Here is a 22140-nt window from a genome sequence, read left to right as displayed (position 1 = left end):
ATTTAAAAAAATTATTATTTTTGCAAAGAGTGAAATAAAATATTTAGCATATGACTATAAACCTTTTTTATATTATAATCGCCGTCAAGCCGAGCCACCTCCTCCTCTTCCTCTTCCTCCTCCCTCTCCTCTCTCTCCTCCTCCTCTTCCTCCCCCCTTCCTCCCTCTCCTCTCTCTCCTCCTCCTCTTCCTCCCTCTCCTCTCTCTCCTCCTTCTCCTCTTCCTCCTCCTCTCACTCCTCTTCTTCCTCCTCCCTCTCTTCCTCCTCCTCCTCTTCCTCCCTCTCCTCTTCCTCCTCCTCCTCTCTCTCCTCCTCCTCTTCCTCCTCCTCCTCCTCTCCCTCCTCTTCTTCCTCCTCCCTCTCTTCCTCCTCCTCCTCCTCTTCCTCCTCCTCCTCCTCTTCCTCCTCCTCTCCCTCCTCTTCTTCCTCCTCCTCCTCCTCCTCCTTCTCCTCCTCCTCTGATCTACAGTTTTTATTCCCGAGGCGTCAGGAAAAAACGTGACATGCCAGCTGTGTCAGAAACATTTCCAATCCTTCAATGTGACCTCCTCATCTCTGCTGACCGATGCAGATTGGTGTATTGTGATGTTGGGTGGACGGGAGGTGATGTGGTGTGTCGCTGAGGGGGAGAGGGGCCGAGGGGGGGAGGAGGAGGATTGATGAGGATGGCGCGACAGATGATGATTTGAGCTAAAGAGGCAGACGGTTGCAGCTCTGTCTCATTTGTGGAATATAACGAAAGTGAAATCAGCATGATTCTGTTTACACTACGCTGTCATTAAAGCTAATGTGTTTAGCGATAAAAAAATCATTTTATATTCTATGTTTTATGAATATGAAATGAGATCCAGCTGTGGGTATAATTAGCATCAGTACTGTTCTCCTCCCTGCAGTCAGTCGAGTAAATGTGAGATCTATTTTTGATTCCTGCCGGTCATTTTCTCCCTGCATGTTATCAAAACGATCACAATAAAACATCACTTTCTTTTTCTTGGTTTCAGCTTAAACACAGCCCACTCCGACGTCCTCGCTGTGACCGCAGTTGTGGACACCGACTAGCGGGTGAGGACAGTTAAAGATATCTGCTTCTGTCCCCGTACAGTGCAGGTCATCCAGCCAGATCTCCCCCGTGCCTGCAGAGGGGGCAGGAGTAAGACACGTTAACCGTGAGTTTTAAGGTTTGCAATAACAAAGCTTGTACCGTGGCCGGACAGAATACTCGACTCTGATTGGTTGTAGGGTCTGCATGATATGAGATAAAATATGTGATGTGCGATAACATGATTCAGTATGGCGATAATAAGGATACAAATTGTGATAAATACACAAATTTAAAGTGTGTATATAAGCTATAACTCACAGTTATCTGTGTCTAACTGTTCTTCATGTTCCACAGAATATCTGTGTTGGCAACTGAATCCAAAATAAATCAATTAAATGTTTTAAATCCTCTAAATTGGCCCCAATTAGTCCGAGTTAGCCTTGGTCAAATGTACACATGCTGAGTGAGAAAGCAATGCTTCATTTACTCTGCCATGTAAATGATAGAATAGACTTCAGCTTGTTTAGTTCTTTTCTAGTCTTCTGACTACTCAAAGCTCTTTCACAGCGCAGGTCACACCTACACATTGACACCCTGATGGTAGAGGCTGCTGAATAACCATCAGTATTTACTCATTCATTGACAAAGTCATTGTTTTGCAAGTCACAAGTAAGTCTCAAGTCTTTGGTCTCAAGTCCAGAGTCAAGTCCCAAGTAGTGACAGGCTAGTCTAGGGCAAGTCAAAAGTCCTGACCTTTGGATTTTGAGTCCTTATCAAGTCATTAGCTCTGTTCACCAAATGAAAAGCCATTTTAACAGAGTAAGTTTATCATATTTTCATTGAGAAACTCCGTGATTCCGTCTGTGTTTTGCGCATCACAGAAGTTATAGGGCCCTAAAATACCACATTAAAACCTCAAGTGTTTTCAAGTCATTGGTGTTAAAGTCCAAGTCGAGGTGTCTTTCATGATTTTGTCAAGTCGAGTCCAAAGTCATCAAATCTGTGACTCGACTCCACACCTCTGCCATTCATACACATTCAGTGAAGCAGCAGAAGCAGCAACTTGGGGTTAAGCGTCTTATCCAAGGACTCTTGGCTGCAGGAGCTGGGGATCGAACCCCTGACCTTCAGGTTGAGAGACGACCAACTCTACCGACTGAGCCCGCCCTATGTGTACATTGCAAAAACTTATATCTCAATATTGATAAAAATTCAATTAATTGCGCAACCGTAGTTCCCGTGATGGCGGTGAAACACACAACTCAGCCGCCAGATTCATCGATACAAAGATGTGAAACATGAGAGAGTTTAAAACATTTGGAAGGCTACAGGTTAGGTCATAAGCTCTGCCTCCTCTTTGTTAACAGAGTAGACACAGTGCAAACTATGAAATGAAAACACACTGCATTTTCTTCAGTGAGGGCATAGTTACCTGGGCTGGCAGTGAAGGTCGAAGTAACAGTTTTGAAGCCCAGCATCCTACAGACCACCTTTCCATCCGTGGGGTCGAAGTTGTCGTCACATACCGTGCCCCATACGCCATTGTACTTCACCTCCAAGCGGCCCTGGTTCGGCCCCGGCACGAGACGCACATTCACTGTGGTGACACAAAGATTCTGCTGTTTAAAGTCGGCTCTTAGTTTAACTCTGAGATGCTTAAAAAGTTTGGCTTTCAAATCAGAACTCTGTTTCAATGTGTGAGAAAACTGCCATTGATCAGAATAGAATATCATAACCTCAAAGGAGCAGTATGTAACTCCGACCCCTAGTGTTTAAAATGTGTACTGCAGTCTAAATTCTAAACTTTGTAGAGAGCTGTCTCTCCCCGCCCCCTCCTCTCTAGAGTCGATGCTCACACAGGTTGCCATGTGGTGGACACGGAAGCTTCAGTGTTTAGCCAGCTCTGCATCGGTCTGTAAACCTTTCTGTGTTCTAACCTCTCTCCATTTTTCAAAAGCATCTCCAATATTGATCCTAGTTTGAGCACGTTTCTGCTCGTGGAGCTTATTAGAAACATGCAGAGGCTTTTTAGGTCGGGTACAATCACTTCTATCTGAACCACTTCTCTTGCCCGCTTCCATCGCTGCAACACCTGTTGGTTTGACCTGATAACTGCTCTCATATCTGGCAAACCGAGGGGCGTCCAAAAACGGCCGTGTGGGGGTGCCTTAAAACCGCCTACCTTCTCTGGTCCAAACAAATCCAGAGCATTCAGGACCAGAATCTAAAGTTAGAAGGAGGACATACTGGCTGCTGCATTGTTGTCAGAGAAGCCAGCACTTCAACATAGCATGTTTCCTTAATGTCTGATCATATAGAAAGGTACCTTTATCATTTCACTCTCTACACATCTTACTGATTGGACCTTTAAGACACGTTACCATCCCTTCAGGTGTTTGCACTTAAAGTGACCTTTGAGTTTTGGGTCATCATAACTCTCTCGTTGTGTTGCTGTGCGGTCAGTCCTCTGCAGACTTACATTCTACGTCTGCTTTAGGGCCTGCTGGTCCAGGAGGACCTGTGGAGGGAACACGGTCAAAGACAACTTTAGACTAAACAGGCAGTTAACAAATTCAAATCATATCCGTTATACATACAACTTAACTCATTGGTGTAGTGACCTGTTTACAACATATCTACAATATGTCAAACAAGCCACCTAGGAGTGAACTGGGGAACTATTTCTGTATGTGCTTTCATTGTGAAGCCATTCTCCTCTTCCACTTTAGTTATGTTGATCCATCTATTTCCATGTTAGATCAATAATATCACGAGCTTCGCCTTTTATCCGCACATACAGGTTCCATTAATCCAATTCAAATTAAACATAAGGCTGATAAACCTCAGGGAAAAAATCACGGACAGAGACGCAGCCAAAAACTGGTCCCATCCCTCTGGGAGCTCATCTGGAGCCTGGCGTCGTGCAATCATTAAACCAAGTCTCTTTAACATGTTAAGATTTCATTTATTTATGCAAAAACATCTGTTTAAACTCGGGTCACATGCAGAGATCAAACGAAAGCTTTAAAAACTCGATGTACACTCACCTTCAGTTCCATTGAAACCAGGAGGTCCAATTAAACCTAGAGAAAAAGAAAAGATGATGTAAGGATCAGGTTTTATCGGGACACGAGAATCAAACCATAAAGATGAAGCTGACCTGGAAGTCCTTGTTGACCATCATTTCCTCTGTCTCCCTTTTCTCCCTTGAGCCCAGGAGTCCCGGGTATTCCTGGAAGTGCACAAACAAATGAACAAAATTCAAATTAATATATCGAATACAGACATTACAGTACACAACGTGACACTGCTCACACCAGCATATAGAGCTACTAGATACTTTAAACCACAGCAGTGGATCAATGTGCAAAATTTTGCAACAACAGTAGGAAACCTCCCTAAGGGGGCCCCATCTGACAGCACTCACTCTCATTGCCCAGTAAAGTGTTGCATGCATTATTGCTGTGAAAACCAAAGTTTGTCAATGAAAGACACCGAAGGAAAATGAAGAGGACTTTTCTGGGTGTAAAAACACTGGGACAACAGCGGACATAATGTTTACGAACGCTGGTTAGAGGGGCGCCCAACAGACTCTATGATCGACATTTCCAGGTGGTAAGTTATTTTACTTTATCTGAACTGGACACTGAAGCTTCAGTGTTTATCCAGCTCTGCATCGGTCTGTAAACCTTTCTGTGTTCTAACCTCTCTCCATTTTTCAAAAGCATCTCCAATATTGATCCTAGTTTGAGCACGTTTCTGCTCGTGGAGCTTATTAGAAACATGCAGAGGCTTTTTAGGTCGAGTACAATCACTTCTATCTGAACCAGTTCTCTTCCATCGCTGCAACACCTGTTGGTTTGACCTGATAACTGCTCTCATATCTGGCAAAAAACTCCAGATATTCACCTTCAAATGTTGTTTTAGTTGCTCATAAATTCATGTTTAAGTTTCTGAATCTGAACATAAAGATGTTAGAAAGTGGCTGCTGTGTGAATATGTTTAACAAACAGTAAGTCAGAACATTTCTACAGTACCTGAATGACCTGCTTCTCCCACGTCACCTTTCAGGCCTGGAATACAAGCGACAAATGATGTTAGACGTGAACAATAATTTTCCAGGAAGTGCTTTGAACTCTTGATCATTGTCGAGACCTTTACCTTGGACCCCGGAGTCTCCTTTTTCTCCCTTTGCACCTTGGCTTCCTTAGATACGAAGAGGCAAAACAAGTGGAATAAGTTATGATGTAATTTCGTAGTTATGGTGTTAAAATCTGTTTTGGGTGTCCAAAATGAGTAGTTTCTGTGAAGCTTCTTTAGTACCATCGGTTTTCTTCATGTACAAGTACAGACTAGAGGTGCAAATGAGTTCTTGGGTACCAGAGGAACTCGTTCATTAAATAATAATCGGTTACAAAAAAAATGTAATCAATAATCGTTTTGTAGTCCACATTTTTGCAAATGTTTCTTGTTGTATTGTGGGTTCTAGGATAGGCCTAATTCAAAACAGAAAAGGAGCACACTCAAACAGAAATAAAACTTCAGGTGCACGAGCGCAAAAAGAAAATAGATGACAAACAAAGCATTGATAAAGGCTCTGTGCTGAAACGCGTTCGTTGTTGATCCGTACGCTGCTACCCTAACAAAAATATCCCTTTAATTAACCCCTATATGAATACACAATGAACAAAAAGTCCCAAACAAACGAAATATGCAATATGATCTACGAAAGTTCAGTTCAAATTGTCTTTTTAGTCCACAGAAAAAGAAGGACTTTCACTTTGTGATTACCGCTTTACCCCACCAAACCAATGACGTTTGATCATCCAGGACAGAGCAGCATAACTAGATGTTTTCCTATATTTTGGAATTTTAGATGATTATTCTTTTAATAACTACAAAACGGAACAACCTTATAAGGAGAAATAGCTCATAGCGGACGGACGAGCGAGACTGAGCGAGTGTCATTACGCACAGAGGAGAAAGATGAAACAGACAGACACTTAAATCGTTCACCTGTTCTATTGTAACTTCATTTACCAGAGTGAAGTGTGCTCTACACTGCAGACTGTAGTCTTTGTTAACATAATGTTTCTGTCAAAACAGCTTCAACGTGCGATGAGTGCGCATTGATGTCTGCGTGTCCGCTCGCCACACTCACTGCTCTAATTATAATAAAGTGTTAAAACAGGAGTCCGCTTGCACAGTTCTGCTGAGGAAACATCACTGTGTCACATTTGAAATTATGTCTCCCTATTTTTCAGGACTGTTTCACCTTTACTCTCAGTCAGAGAGGTAAGTATAGTTATAGCTGAATGCTACGCTAATAACCCCGACATGTCTTGATGTCTTTTCAGAGCATGCTTGTGAAATTATATAACTCGTCACATGATATAGTCATGTGTCAGCAATATGACCAGAAGTTAAAAAAGGACGAGAAACTGAGCTATTTCTTTAAATCTGCTGATACATGATTTTATGTAGGATTTAAATCACATTATTTGGTGTTTTCCCTAAACCTGCAACATGATGTGAAACCAGGGAGGGGTCTGCTGCTCCAGGAAACATCCTATAACTGAGTCAGTGTGTGATTCATAATGAGTGCTGCACAGTAGAAAATAACTTCACCTAAAGAGAATCCTGTTTTATTTGGTCTTATTCAGGCAGTCCAGAGTGTACCCCGCCTTTCACCCAATGACAGACGGGATCGGCTCCAGCCCGTTATATTTTAATAATTGTTAGTGTTTCTTCGTTACTCTGTGATGCATATTATTATTCTCATTCTTGCAGAACGAGAGGAATGTAAAGGCTGTGCCAAGTTAAAGTCACGTTTGAGGTGAGTCAAATATTGTTTTAAGGTTTATTTTTGGGCCTTTTTTGTAATTAATTAGAGACAGGACAGTGAAACCTGGGTGAGAGAGAGGGTGGGGAATGACATGCAGGGAAGAGACCACAGGTCGGATTTGAACCCATTACCGTCCGCTTGTAGAACAATAGCCTCTGTACACTTGATGAACTGCAGAAATTTGCACTTCATTATTCAACACCGGCAGTTGCCGCTTGGGAGCAATAGAAACGGTAACAACCTTCACCAAGTTGAAACAGTTTAATAAATCCTGATGAAGGACACATCCTCCCTCTTTACTCGCTCACTATGTTTACGTGTTTGTGTTTGGGACAGATGGCCTCTTAGAAGTTTGAAATTCCTTCGTGAACGTAAAAGAATAAACAATTGGACATCTGACGATACAGTTTTTGTGACTGGCTGTCTCCACAAACACACAGCGAGGCCGGGGTACTTTAACAGATGATAACAGATACCATGAAACAGACGGATCAGTGGGTACTCACCGGATGATCCAGGAGGTCCAGCGGGTCCAGGTGGGCCTGAAAAACAAAAAATATTTTTCAGCTCGGTGTAGACACCGTCGCCTGTAAAGTATCTTCTGATGTGGAGATCCTGTGTTCTGCTACATTGAGGTGCTGTATTTGAATTATTGGTTCAGTGTTTTCTCTCTTTGTTGATACTTCAGAAGAGTCGTTTTCCACGACGGTTCAGTTTCTCACAACGCTGCGATCTTAGCTGTTTACATTATCTCTACGAGTGAAGGAGGAAAATCACTCTCATGAGAATCTGCTCCAGTTTGTGTTCGCTGCTCGAGGTCTACTTTTGGTCTTTGGTTTTTCCTTTACATCTTGTTCTTCTTTACTTTTCTTTCCTACCAGTCCTCTTTCTCTCTCTGGCTGAAAGTCGCCAGGTAACACGGTCGCTCTTTAAACCGTAACACCGGTTACTGTTAAGGTTAACTTCAGTTGCTTTACTGCTATGGAAGTTAACATCTTTGTTAACAGATTTACGGTTCTTGAAGTCACATTTGTGATCAGTGCCCACCTCATGTGAAACAGAGCTTTCAGCTCAAGCCGCTATCTTGTTTCCTCGGCCTCGGCCACAAACAAAAAACAAACTGCTTTTGATTTGAAGAATGAAGCTGGCAAAGCAGGGAAATAACTTGTGCTTTGATTGGGATTGTAGGTTTTGAGTTTTGGATCATAAGATCTCACAAAGGAGAGATGCACACGCCTTTGACTTTTCTTTTTCCTCATTATTTTGTTGTTATGAAACCTACCAACATCTCCTTGCTCTCCTTTGGGTCCTTCGCCCCCTTTGGGTCCAATAACACCACTGTCACCTGGAAAAAAGCAAACAGCAGGTTTGTTATCTACTGTAGCCTGATTCAGACATTTCAAGCCCCGATATTTACAACAATCGACCTCTCTACAATAATCTGAATGTAGCAGAGACTTAAAGGGGGGAAGAAGTGATCCCCCCCTCTGTACTGTCTTAGGAGGCGTTACAGAGGAGAGGCGGAGTCAGCAGGGGGGCGCAGCGCTGTGTGTGTGTGTGTGTGTGTGTGTGCATGTGTGACTGTATGTGTATGTGGAGCTCCTGCTGTGATCCGCACATACAGGTTCCATTAATCCAATTCAAATTAAACATAAGGCTGATAAACCTCAGGGAAAAAATCACGGACAGAGACGCAGCCAAAAACTGGTCCCTTCCCTCTGGGAGCTCATCTGGAGCCTGGCGTCGTGCAATCATTAAACCAAGTCTCTTTAACATGTTAAGATTTCATTTATTTATGCAAAAACATCTGTTTAAACTCAGGTCACATGCAGAGATCAAACGAAAGCTTTAAAAACTCGATGTACACTCACCCTGAGTTCCATTGAAACCAGGAGGTCCAATTAAACCTAGAGAAAAAGAAAAGATGATGTAAGGATCAGGTTTTATCGGGACACGAGAATCAAACCATAAAGATGAAGCTGACCTGGAAGTCCTTGTTGACCATCATTTCCTCTGTCTCCCTTGAGCCCAGGAGTCCCGGGTATTCCTGGAAGTGCACAAACAAATGAACAAAATTCAAATTAATATATCGAATACAGACATTACAGTACACAACGTGACACTGCTCACACCAGCATATAGAGCTACTAGATACTTTAAACCACAGCAGTGGATCAATGTGCAAAATTTTGCAACAACAGTAGGAAACCTCCTTAAGGGGGCCCCATCTGACAGCACTCACTCTCATTGCCCAGTAAAGTGTTGCATACATTATTGCTGTGAAAACCAAAGTTTGTCAATGAAAGACACCGAAGGAAAATGAAGAGGACTTTTCTGGGTGTAAAAACACTGGGACAACAGTGGACATAATGTTTACGAACGCTGGTTAGAGGGGCGCCCAACAGACTCTATGATCGACATTTCCAGGTGGTAAGTTATTTTACTTTATCTGAACTGGACACTGAAGCTTCAGTGTTTATCCAGCTCTGCATCGGTCTGTAAACCTTTCTGTGTTCTAACCTCTCTCCATTTTTCAAAAGCATCTCCAATATTGATCCTAGTTTGAGCACGTTTCTGCTTGTGGAGCTTATTAGAAACATGCAGAGGCTTTTTAGGTCGAGTACAATCACTTCTATCTGAACCAGTTCTCTTGCCCGCTTCCATCGCTGCAACACCTGTTGGTTTGACCTGATAACTGCTCTCATATCTGGCAAAAAAACTCCAGATATTCACCTTCAAATGTTGTTTAAGTTGCTCATAAATTCGTGTTTAAGATGTTAGAAAGTGGCTGCTGTGTGAATATGTTTAACAAACAGTAAGTCAGAACATTTTTAAGGTACCTGAATGACCTGCTTCCCCCACGTCACCTTTCAGGCCTGGAATACAAGCGACAAATGATGTTAGAAGTGAACAATAATTTTCCAGGAAGTGCTTTGAACTCTTGATCATTGTCGAGACCTTTACCTTGGACCCCGGAGTCTCCTTTTTCTCCCTTTGCACCTTGGCTTCCTTAGATACGAAGAGGCAAAACAAGTGGAATAAGTTATGATGTAATTTCGTAGTTATGGTGTTAAAATCTGTTTTGGGTGTCCAAAATGAGTAGTTTCTGTGAAGCTTCTTTAGTACCATCGGTTTTCTTCATGTACAAGTACAGACTAGAGGTGCAAATGAGTTCTCGGGTACCGGAGGAACTCGTTCATTAAATAATAATCGGTTACAAAAAAAATGTAATCAATAATCGTTTTGTAGTCCACATTTTTGCAAATGTTTCTTGTTGTATTGTGGGTTCTAGGATAGGCCTAATTCAAAACAGAAAAGGAGCACACTCAAACAGAAATAAAACTTCAGGTGCACGTGCGCAAAAAGAAAATAGATGACAAACAAAGCATTGATAAAGGCTCTGTGCTGAAACGCGTTCGTTGTTGATCCGTACGCTGCTACCCTAACAAAAATATCCCTTTAATTAACCCCTATATGAATACACAATGAACAAAAAGTCCCAAACAAATGAAATACACAATATGATCTACGAAAGTTCAGTTCAAATTGTCTTTTTAGTCCACAGAAAAAGAAGGACTTTCACTTTGTGATTACCGCTTTACCCCACCAAACCAATGACGTTTGATCATCCAGGACAGAGCAGCATAACTAGATGTTTTCCTATATTTTGGAATTTTAGATGATTATTCTTTTAATAACTACAAAACGGAACAACCTTATAAGGAGAAATAGCTCATAGCGGACGGACGAGCGAGACTGAGCGAGTGTCATTACGTACAGAGGAGAAAGATGAAACAGACAGACACTTAAATCGTTCACCTGTTCTATTGTAACTTCATTTACCAGAGTGAAGTGTGCTCTACACTGCAGACTGTAGTCTTTGTTAACAGAATGTTTCTGTCAAAACAGCTTCAACGTGCGATGAGTGCGCATTGATGTCTGCGTGTCCGCTCGCCACACTCACTGCTCTAATTATAATAAAGTGTTAAAACAGGAGTCCGCTTGCACAGTTCTGCTGAGGAAACATCACTGTGTCACATTTGAAATTATGTCTCCCTATTTTTCAGGACTGTTTCACCTTTACTCTCAGTCAGAGAGGTAAGTATAGTTATAGCTGAATGCTACGCTAATAACCCCGACATGTCTTGATGTCTTTTCAGAGCATGCTTGTGAAATTATATAACTCGTCACATGATATAGTCATGTGTCAGCAATATGACCAGAAGTTAAAAAAGGACGAGAAACTGAGCTATTTCTTTAAATCTGCTGATACATGATTTTATGTAGGATTTAAATCACATTATTTGGTGTTTTCCCTAAACCTGCAACATGATGTGAAACCAGGGAGGGGTCTGCTGCTCCAGGAAACATCCTATAACTGAGTCAGTGTGTGATTCATAATGAGTGCTGCACAGTAGAAAATAACTTCACCTAAAGAGAATCCTGTTTTATTTGGTCTTATTCAGGCAGTCCAGAGTGTACAGTGTACAGAATGACAGACGGGATCAGCTCCAGCCCGTTATATTTTAATAATTGTTAGTGTTTCTTCGTTACTCTGTGATGCATATTATTATTCTCATTCTTGCAGAACGAGAGGAATGTAAAGGCTGTGCCAAGTTTCAATCCATTCGTCCAAAGTCACGTTTGAGGTGAGTCAAATATTGTTTTAAGGTTTATTTTTGGGCCTTTTTTGTAATTAATTAGAGACAGGACAGTGAAACCAGGGTGAGAGAGAGGGTGGGGAATGACATGCAGGGAAGAGACCACAGGTCGGATTTGAACCCATGGCCGTCCGCTTGTAGAACAATAGCCTCTGTACACTCGATGAACTGCAGAAATTTGCACTTCATTATTCAACACCGGCAGTTGCCGCTTGGGAGCAATAGAAACGGTAACAACCTTCACCAAGTTGAAACAGTTTAATAAATCCTGATGAAGGACACATCCTCCCTCTTTACTCGCTTGCGTAAAAGAATAAACAATTGGACATCTGACGATACAGTTTTTGTGACTGGCTGTCTCCACAAACACACAGCGAGGCCGGGGTACTTTAACAGATGATAACAGATACCATGAAACAGACAGATCAGTGGGTACTCACCGGATGATCCAGGAGGTCCAGCGGGTCCAGGTGGGCCTGAAAAACAAAAAATATTTTTCAGCTCGGTGTAGACACCGTCGCCTGTAAAGTATCTTCTGATGTGGAGATCCTGTGTTCTGCTACATTGAGGTGCTGTATTTGAATTATTGGTTCAGTGTTTTCTCTCTTTGTTGATACTTCAGAAGAGTCGTTTTCCACGACGGTTCACTTTCTCACAACGCTGCGATCTTAGCTGTTTACATTATCTCTACGAGTGAAGGAGGAAAATCACTCTCATGAGAATCTGCTCCAGTTTGTGTTCGCTGCTTGAGGTCTACTTTTGGTCTTTGGTTTTTCCTTTACATCTTGTTCTTCTTTACTTTTCTTTCCTACCAGTCCTCTTTCTCTCTCTGGCTGAAAGTCGCCAGGTAACACGGTCGCTCTTTAAACCGTAACACCGGTTACTGTTAAGGTTAACTTCAGTTGCTTTACTGCTATGGAAGTTAACATCTTTGATAACAGATTTACGGTTCTTGAAGTCACATTTGTGATCAGTGCCCACCTCATGTGAAACAGAGCTTTCAGCTCAAGCCGCTATCTTGTTTCCTCGGCCTCGGCCACAAACAAATAACAAACTGATTTTGATTTGAAGCATGAAGCTGGCAAAGCAGGGAAATAACTTGTGCTTTGATTGGGATTGTAGGTTTTGAGTTTTGGATCATAAGATCTCACAAAGGAGAGATGCACACGCCTTTGACTTTTCTTTTTCCTCATTATTTTGTTGTTATGAAACCTACCAACATCTCCTCGCTCTCCTTTGGGTCCTTCACCCCCTTTGGGTCCAATAACACCACTGTCACCTGGAAAAAAGCAAACAGCAGGTTTGTTATCTACTGTAGCCTGATTCAGACATTTCAAGCCCCGATATTTACAACAATCGACATCTCTACAACAATCTGAATGTAGCAGAGACTTAAAGGGGGGAAGAAGTGATCCCCCCCCTACCGCCTTCAGAGGCGTTACAGAGGAGAGGCGGAGTCAGCGGGGGGGCGCAGCGCTGTGTGTGTGTGTGTGTGCATGTGTGAATCAATATAAATGTAGAAAGACGTGATGAAGGCGGGGCTTAGTTACAGCAATTTTGCTAAAAAAGAAAAAAAGCAGTCTGAAAAGGGCGAGTGAATAAAGCGCACACACTTTGAGCCAGGGATTCGGGGGGGGGGGGGGGGGGTGATCTATTTGAAAACATCTGCATCACCTTCAGGTGATTTGTGGGCCGCAGTAAAAGTCCCGCCCTGATAAAGATCTCACACAGGAAATGTCAGAGCATTGACTAAGTTGGGATGGGAAATAATGGCTGCAGCTCATCCATCAGCTGGTTCTCATCAGCCGTCTGACAGGAGATGACAGGTCATCAACGGCGGGATCATCGCCGGACCTGCAGCTGAAAGCTAATGTCTCCTGCTGCGTATGCACCTTTATGCTAACGTAACGAACCTTTAACTGCAAAGCTTTTATCCTGGTGTTGGTTTTATGTCCCTGGGTTTGAGGGGAGCTCTTTTAATAATAATAATATGTAACCCAGGTTATTTCTGTAGTTTCATATTTACAGATGTTCCTTGAATGCATCACAGATTTACGCAAGTTCCTTGAATGCACCACTTGCAGGCTAGCGGTACCCCCTGAAGCATCGGCAGAATTAAGTTTTTCGCCGTGATTTCTACAGACTGTGAAATAAAATAGACACATAAAAAGGAAGCTGTTAGACATGAAGATGAATAAGATACATTTCTGAGCTGTTTCAAGAGTTAAAAAGCTTTTAGTGAAGCTGGCAGTTTCGCCAGTTAAAGTGTAGGAGAAGTTCACCGGCAGAAACTGCGAAGGTGTTCTCACCTTTAATGTGGATATCCTGGTGAGTTAGCTGTTCAAATTAGCTGACTAGCATGCAAATTTCCTTGTTAAAATGTTTCAGTTGTATTTGAATTCAAGATGTCATAGAAATAAAACCAGTCAGGATATTTGGTGTAAAATTAAGTTTGGATGTAATGTGGTCTGTGTTTAATGAGCTGTTTAGCCGCTCACGTGGGTTTACCCAACTGTGGCCTAGTAGCTACGAGCTACGAGCTAAGCTAAGCGCTGTATCTGTAGCTGTGTTGTAGCATGCAATGTAATTTTTTCCATGTGATGAAGTCACTTGGGACACAAATTGATAAAAAAGAGTCACTTAGTTCATATGTTATTGTTGTGTTAAAATCGAATTAAAACTGCTAAGTAACTGCTCTGCACACTTGTGTGCAGGCTGTTTTTTTTTTTGAGGGACGAGTCAACCGCCATCCAGGTCTTTGCTGCTTGAGGGTAGTGATGTGTAGTTCGTGAACGATTCGTTCAAAACGAACGAATCATCTGGGTGAACGAACTGAACTGAATCACTTACTGAAAAGAGTTGTTAATTTCTCAACTTCAGTTGCGCTCTCCTCTCTCCCGTCTCGTGTCTCTCTCTCTAGACCGTAAAAGTCCGTAAAAGTGTGTGTGTGTGACTGAGGCTGGTGACTTGCAGTCTCGCTCGTTCACTGAACGTGCTGAGAGGAAGAGAGTGACTCGGAGGCGGAGCTCCCGTTCAGTTCGTTCAGTGAACGAACTGAACGTGTACTGAACGTACTGAACAGAACGGTCGGGGAAAATAAATTCAGTTTGCAAACTGTAACTTTATCTAACTAAATTCTCAGCTCATTGGTTTATTATTCACCACCGGCTGTTCTCAGTACGATCGCGAGCAGAACTAAATGTTCGGCCGTGTTTCAGCTTATTAAATTCTGATTCACAGACAGAGCTGCTGAGAAGTACTGAACGATTCGGTGAACAAATCTTTTGAACGAATCACTTTACTGAACTGATTCTACTGATTCAGTACACTGAAAAGAACTGCTTTTCCCATCACTACTTGAGGGTGCTGTCGTCTCATCTGGATGCTGATCTGCATGTATATGTATATCCATACATCGGTGTTGTGTGTGTTTGTGTGGACTGGAGGTCTTATTGCTCTTTATTGAGTCTGCTACTACCAATCTCCTTAAACAACCTAGTGAATCACAAGATTTGAGTAACCTGAACAACTGAAACTCTAACATTAGAGATCATTTGATATTGATACATAGAATATTTGATCCAGAGTCTTCTGAATTGACAACCTATTTTAGGTTTAACCCCACCCCCCGGTTAGAGGAGTTACAAATACATTTTATTTATAAGCGCTTTTCAAAAACTCAAAGACACTGTAAAATTGTTAAAGAAACAGAAAGAACAACACAGTAAGGACAGACTAACAGACATTACAACATTACTATGATTTACTACCAGGAGATCTTTACACATACTTGCACTTTTTGTGCGGCCGCTCTGCGCGCTCAAGTTGAAAATCTTTCAACTTTTCAGAAAGGTGCTGTTGACATCATTGGTGCTCTTTTCCAAATGTACAATATTCACCAGCCGCCTAAGGATCGGGTCTTGTACCCTCATCCTCTTCGCTCCGTGTCTGATCAGGTAAAAAGCGATCTCAAATATTAAACATGCAGTAAAAAGTAACGGAGCAGTGTCGGTCATACAGCCGCCGTTGTCAACAGACTCGGGGGGACACGGGGCCAACGTCTGTGATCAAAGCCCCACCCCTAGCAACCGTCTACTCTTCATAGTAACGGTGTGGTCTTCTTCTTGACGGTGTGTTATCAATGTATGTCAGTCGGTTCGGTTGCTTGGGATAATTAGCCAATCAGAATCAACTATTTAACACAGCTTTGTAATAATGAGAAGTGTTGGAGCCATGGATTGATATAATTGTCTTTGTGCTATTTATTTAAGGTTAAGGTAGTTTGTTATATATTGGTGTTTTGGGTTATTGATTATTATATCATTTATTAGGATTGTGTTGAGTGGGGGGATGTCGGGTCACATGGGTATGGGCGGAGATGTGTTGATTTAACTCACCTGTTCACCTTTTGTTCTTGGTGGAAGAGAGGGGGTGAGCTGGGTTGCCATATTTTTTGTTGACCGCTATAGTTTCTAGTTCACTGTGATTATGAGTTAATGCACGTTATTATAAGTAAAGTTGATTATCTTTTTTACGTTAATAAAAAAGTCAAACTTATTTTTACGCATCACAGTATTCTTTTGAAAGCGCGTCGGACAAATATATTAGGCCCAACCTTAGCCTCTCAGCGGCTTCATCTTCAGGAACGCCGCTACAAGAAGTACAACCAAGACTTTCCGTTTATACTTTTTAAATGTCAACTTAAACTCGATGCCTTATCTTCAAACTTTAAACTGCTTCAGGTTGGCTCACCTTTGGGTCCCTTCTCTCCTGGAAGTCCCCGTAACCCAGCTGGACCAGGAGGACCTGAAGATAAATGCATAAAAACAAAACTGACTGCAGAAGGTGACGGCTTCACCCTCAATACTCGGCCCAGACTTTAAGATATTTCTCGTACCTGGTTTGAGGCTGATGCTGCTCAGTTTGCCCTCCAGCTTGAGCGTGCTGGTGTTGAGCAGGTTCAGATTAGACGTGAGTCGGTGCAGCTGACCGTCCTTCCCACACAGGCCGTTCATCTGTTGGCATGGCAACCGCGAGAAAAACACAAACTGTGATGTTAAAGCAACGCTGACCAGAATACACCGAAAATTAAGTTTGAAGTACATGATTCAAAGGCTGCCATGTCATCAAACTTAAGTCTCAGATTCTTCTTCTACATCTTTAAATACAGATTTTTCATTCAGACGCCTAAGCATGTAAAACTAGAGCCTAGGTTTACAGATTCCAGGTTCCCCTTTCCGATCTATACTTATCCTACAGACATGCGATTCATGGATTTTCACATCCCTCGGGACAAAAAGGAATCTGAGGTTCACGAAAAAGGAACTGTACTACAGTAAGATATAAAGAGCGGGAGGACCTGGCTCTGCAGGGCCGAAACGTTGGACCTCAGGTTCTTTGTTTCTTGGCTGTTGTTGTGAAGCAGAATCTGGAAGTTGTCGCCCACATCTCCGTCCTGAGGAATGTGATTGGACGTTTGCTTCCCCAACTGAGGGTTAGAAAGCGAAGACTCCAAAGTGAACACTGGGAGAAAGAGACCAATGTTAAATATGGTTTACGGTGAGGTACAGTATGTTAATCTAGTGTAGTTCTGAATTCTCTTGATCTGCATGCAGTCGTACCTTTATAAATGAGAAATGCATTGAGGCCAGTCAGCAGGATGAGGTAAACTATAATGAAGTAAAAGCACCAATGTCTCCGGGTCCGCTCTGGCTTCAGATCTGAAAACACAAAAACAGGAGACACATATTCAAACATCTCAAAATGTGATCTGAAAAACTTCATGGGGAAAGTCATTTGAGGGGACAACAAGTATCAGCTGATAGTCACGCTTTCTAACAGCATTTGTATCAGCTGGTATTTCAGCTCGGAGCGTCAAATATTTGGACAACCAGAGGAAAATGTCAGCCATCAATCACAGACGGAAATCCTGAGGCTGTACGAGAGACGGTTTGGTTGATTTGTCTGCAGAAAAGTCAAATAAAAGTCTTGATGATGGAGGTCGACTTCTGTCCCTTGTGAAGGTTTTAGAGTGTTCAGTCAGACATCGGATTGGTGGTCATTCCCTCTGGACACGCCCCTGGCTTCATTCCCTTCAGCTGCTTCAGTCTCATGGTCCTAGTCTTGACTTTTGGGCACACTTTAATATATCGGAACCACTGATTTACATGATCAGTGACACCTAATAGTGTTATTAGGACTATTCAAAATGTCTGCTGTGAAAAAGGCTTCTTCAAAAAACATGCACATTTCAATTCTTCTGGTTTTGATACAGGTCATCATATTTACTGGAGTTTTCCTTTTTAATAAAATTATTTAATTGATCCAAAAAGTGTCAATGATCAAACATGGATAAAGTGCTATCTATATATTTATAAATAACTCCTCACAGAAATGATAGAATAGGTGTTTTTAAGTTAAGCAAGTTAGGGACAGTGTGCATGAGTTTACCTTGAGAATAGGTGTTTTACAAGATTTTTGTTGCTATGTTTATTGATGAAAAGATTAATAAATATATCTGTTTCATTTAGCCCTTCACTTAAATATGATGTATTTTAAATGTTTGAGTTGAGTTGTGCATATTCTTTACAGCCTCTGTGTCAGGATTTATTGGTCTGCTGGGCAATCCTCTCTACCACAGTTAAGACAAACTAATTCATTCTCTCTTTAGCTGTGTATGTGTTCAAACTTTACATGTGTGTGTCATGTGTTACACTGCAGCAGTGTGTTGTTCTTTAAATGGTTTTGTATATATCACCTCTGCAGAGATGTTTCTGTACTTCTATTTAAAACTGAATGGGTGAAAAAGCTCTGCAGCGACACCTGTAGTATGAAGATCACCTTTATGAGAAGTTGATCTTCATGCTTCAAATGTCACCTCAGCTTTTTGACCTCTTTAAGCCTCTCACTGCCCATGCAGATCGGTAGTTAGTGAAGCTGTGCCGACTCTGCTTCTGGCTTCTAAAATAGTCCTTAATGACGCCCACGTTCCCCTCAGAGAATCTACTGTCACACTGCTGCCACCTAGTGGTCATAGCTGACTTTTCATATAATCTCAGGGGTTAATAGTGAGGGAAAGGAGACAGACTTATACCTTATTAATTACATGTATTAATGAGACTAACTTCCATGGAGAGCTTGTTTCTCTGATGCTGTGAGACTTATACTTTCTTATCTTCTTTTCTCTTTTCTTCTTCAGATTGTCAGACGAGTCGTTTGTTCTGAACTCATCTCTACAAGTCATAAATGTCTCCTTCCCATCACGGTCTGTGTGACACTAAGAGAAGATTTCAAACCTGTCACAGCAGAATAACAAACGTGTGACTGATGATAATAATAGACTCGTTTCTGTTTCTTGTTCTGCTCTAAAAAAAAACCCTGATGGAGGAAGTGTTGAAACTGACACCCCCACAGCTGAAGAAACCAACTCTGATTCTGTGATGAAATATTACATTTTTTGTTTATTACACATTTCACATTTATTCTCCTTGAGTTTTCTCTTAGTTCGAGGGTTTCATCTTCAAGTTGCTTTTCTTTTATTTTCAAGCTCACAACTGTCTGCAAGAATCCTCACCCCGCACCAAGACCTGCCAGAGGTCAGAGTCCTCACCCGCACCGAGACCTGGTTAGTAAGGGCCCCCCGAAGGCTCGGAAACTTTTAACCGTAGCAGTGGCTTAAAATGTGCGCATTTTGGGGCTGGCGGTATAGTAGTTAGTGCTCGCGCCCCATGTACGGAGGCTATAGTCCTCCAAGCGGCCAACCAGGTTCGAATCCCACCTGTGGCTCCTTTCATGCATGTCATTCCCCTCTCTCTCTCACCCTGATGTCTGACTATCCACTGACCTATCTCTACAACAAAAGCATATACAGCCCAAAAAAATTGCAATGACAGTAGGAAACCTCCCTAACAGGGGCCCATACGACAACAATTACTCTCATTGCTCTGCTAAGGGTTATCCCAACGTCTGTCAAAGTCATCGAAGAAAAATTTAGAGAAACTTTCCGAATGGGAATGAAAAGAAAAGACACTGGATCATCACAAAACACTCCTCCTCTCTTATAAATCCCTACTCGCTCCTACTCGCTCCTCAGTACCTCTCCGACCGCCTACACCTACACACCACGTCCCCAAACCTCCGGTCCTCTGACACTGCCCTCCTGTCCATACCACACACCAGATTCTGCACATACAGAGACAGGGCCTTCAGGGTCACAGCCCCCCACCCTCTGGAACCCCCTCCCCTCAGACATCCTCAATGCCCCACCTCTGGACTCATTCAAGAAACTTCTCAACACACCACTCTGCCTCTCCATCTGTCCCTCATCCTTTGCTCCCTGTCTCTCTGTTCTTTGTTTGGTACTTCCACATCAGGGGCGTCTCCAGGATTTCTAGGCCCCATGAAGAGATCTCACATCGGGCCCCTCCACTACAGCCTCAGCGTGCCCCTGACATCTTACACCACACCTCCATTACCCACACGACCCATTAAAAGATTTACATTAAGGTTTCCTCCAAAACTCCTACTTTAATCCAGTGGTGCATCCATAAAATGTGATCTGTGATCAGGGTCGGCCTGTGGCTTAGGTAGGATAGAAAAATGCTGAAGGGGCACCGCCGGTCCATAGGGGGCGCTGCTAGAAGATTATTCCAGTATTTATTTTTTTACAGTAGTTGCATTCAAAGAGGGTGACCAAACAATAACGCCTTGAGTAAGAATTTCACTGAAGGTCACGACGGCCCTGCAGCAGAGCTCACCTGCACAGGTATTAGTCTTTGAAGTCTTTGGGGTTCTAAACGTTGAAGCAGGTAAGTCTGAATTGTTGCTTTTAGCTTTTCCACAGAAGTCTACCTTAAATCTGTAAATGTTGCTGCCATGTTTCCTCTCACAGTTCTGAATGATCGTGGTCGGTCTGTTTACTCACCGTCAGGCTGGAAGCTGTAGCGATCACTCCTGCTCAGCGACATTTCAAACAGCGGGTTAGTCTGAGTGAACGACACTCGATCATTCATGTTCCATGTATCCATGCCCCGCAGATTCAGCTTCACTTCCTGATGCAGGAGCCTTTATACTCACAGAGGCAGTTTCGAAGTTCACTGAAGTTCAGTGACTTTTTGTGGGTGAAAAAATAACTCCACACTCCCAATGAAGATTTTTGTAGTCAGCGTCTTTTTACTCAAGCAGTGGACAGAATCTCACACAACACAGAGTTATGGGAGAGGAGCTCCCCGAATTGAGAGAAGTCTCAGTATTTAAACACAATACAGATAACACTTAATGTACGTCATGCAACTTAGCAACAGAGAAGTTATCTCTTCTCTGAGGGGCCCAGTTGTACCAGCTTCCCACCATCCCAAGGACACCTGCTTACTCCCACTAATAAGACCTCTAAAAGAACAAGACACTTACTCATTGTATGAACATAGCACTCAGTTACACACTCAGCATTTTTCCATCACTTTCCTTTCTCGGTTTCCTCACTGCTGCTGGTTAAATCTGTGCTAAAGCAGCTACACAGGATATGACACATCTGTCTACAGGAGAAGAGAAAGCTTAAGATTAGAGAGGAAAAGAGAAGATACAGGTTTAGACAACTTCTGCATCATAGACTGAATTTAAGTGAACAATAAAGCTTCGTTTCCACCAAGCGGTCCATTCTGGTTCAGTACAGTTTGGTACAATTCAGTACGGTAAACCCTGATCTTGCTTGCGTTTCCACAGCCAAACGTACCCTTATTTGGTAAGAGGAGTGAAAACCAGATGGAGATAGCCGCGTCAGATATGTAATAGTGTGACATCATAGCAGCCCCACACATTGTAGCTCGCTATTAATTAAGATCAACAAAGAAGAAGAACAGGGACACAATAAACAAAGGGTCCCTTTGGTCAAAAGTTGGGAAAGGTAACTTAATAAGGGATCTGTACGTCCTACTTTTTTGTAGTACGTCATTCTGTTGGGGTGCCAAAGGTCCTGATCCGACTCTAAAGGGTCCCTTTTGTTTACTGTGTTCCGGTCACAGCAAACCAGCAGGTGTTGCAGCAATGGAAGCGGGCAAGAACGCAGAAAGGTTTACAGACCGATGCAGAGCTGGCTAAACACTGAAGCTTCAGTGTCCACCACATGTTAACCTGCGTGAGCATCGACTCTAGAGAGGAGGGGGCGGGGGGAGACAGCTCTCTAATGTTTAGAATCTAGACTGCAGTACCCATTTTAAACACTAGGTGTCAGAGTTACATATATACACCAGAGTTACACCATACTTTAAGTTTCCATTTCTGTTAGCTTACATTTCTCATTTTATTCCTTAAATTAGTTTGGTTTGCTTTGTCCTGTCTTTCTAAAGAACAACCTCTGTGTTGTTTTCTCTACAATGTAGGAAGTGAAACTTTTCCAGTGAATCCTCTTCGAGTTGACCTTTCAGATTTTCAAGTGAAATGTGCTAAAAGTGAACTCAAACGAGGAAAGCATACGTGGGAAGAAATGAAGTGAAAGTTGATCATCATGTTGACTCCAGAAGAGGAAGGAAACCGCTCTTGTTCTTCCACGGTGTTGATGAAGCTCTAAATGAGCCTTTTTAACCCTGTGAGGGGA

At 42.4% G+C, this 22140-nt stretch overlaps 1 protein-coding gene across 3 annotated transcripts; it reads right to left on the bottom strand.

Moving 5' to 3' along the window:
• Positions 1 to 245: 245 nt before the first annotated feature.
• Positions 246 to 20583, bottom strand: LOC132987162 (macrophage receptor MARCO-like). Of its 3 annotated transcripts, XM_061054041.1 has the most exons (20): positions 20473 to 20583; positions 17171 to 17269; positions 16909 to 17072; positions 16447 to 16564; positions 16302 to 16355; positions 12766 to 12828; positions 11990 to 12025; positions 9853 to 9897; positions 9729 to 9764; positions 8873 to 8935; positions 8760 to 8795; positions 8171 to 8233; positions 7395 to 7430; positions 5205 to 5249; positions 5081 to 5116; positions 4204 to 4275; positions 4091 to 4126; positions 3523 to 3561; positions 2476 to 2640; positions 246 to 1134 (listed from the first exon to the last, which is right to left on the bottom strand). In XM_061054041.1, the coding sequence occupies exons 1-20, from the start codon at positions 20573 to 20575 to the stop codon at positions 1004 to 1006; spliced, it is 1440 nt and encodes a 479-aa protein (XP_060910024.1). In that variant the 5' UTR covers positions 20576 to 20583; the 3' UTR covers positions 246 to 1003. The 3 variants fall into 3 exon arrangements, with proteins under 3 accessions (XP_060910024.1, XP_060910026.1, XP_060910025.1); XM_061054043.1 differs by lacking the exons at positions 5081 to 5116; positions 5205 to 5249; positions 7395 to 7430; ... (1 more) ...; positions 8760 to 8795; positions 8873 to 8935 and having other exon boundaries at positions 250 to 1134; XM_061054042.1 differs by lacking the exons at positions 8760 to 8795; positions 8873 to 8935; positions 9729 to 9764; ... (1 more) ...; positions 11990 to 12025; positions 12766 to 12828 and having other exon boundaries at positions 250 to 1134.
• Between the last annotated feature and the right edge of the window lie 1557 nt (positions 20584 to 22140).

This window comes from Labrus mixtus, chromosome 13 (genome assembly GCF_963584025.1).
Source record: "Labrus mixtus chromosome 13, fLabMix1.1, whole genome shotgun sequence".
In the NCBI taxonomy this organism is placed as follows: Eukaryota; Metazoa; Chordata; class Actinopteri; order Labriformes; family Labridae; genus Labrus; species Labrus mixtus.
Note: the sequence above shows the minus strand (reverse complement) of the source record. Positions and strands in the feature narration are given on the sequence as shown.

Coding starts and splice junctions, on each gene's coding strand:
- LOC132987162 (XM_061054041.1), bottom strand. CDS start 20,575: ATGGATACATGGAACATGAATGATCGAGTGTCGTTCACTCAGACTAAC. Junction 8,936..9,728: donor GGGGGAAGCAGGTCATTCAG/GTACCTTAAAAA, acceptor GTGCACTTCCAG/GAATACCCGGGACTCCTGGG. Junction 2,641..3,522: donor CCCTAAAGCAGACGTAGAAT/GTAAGTCTGCAG, acceptor GTGTCACCACAG/TGAATGTGCGTCTCGTGCCG.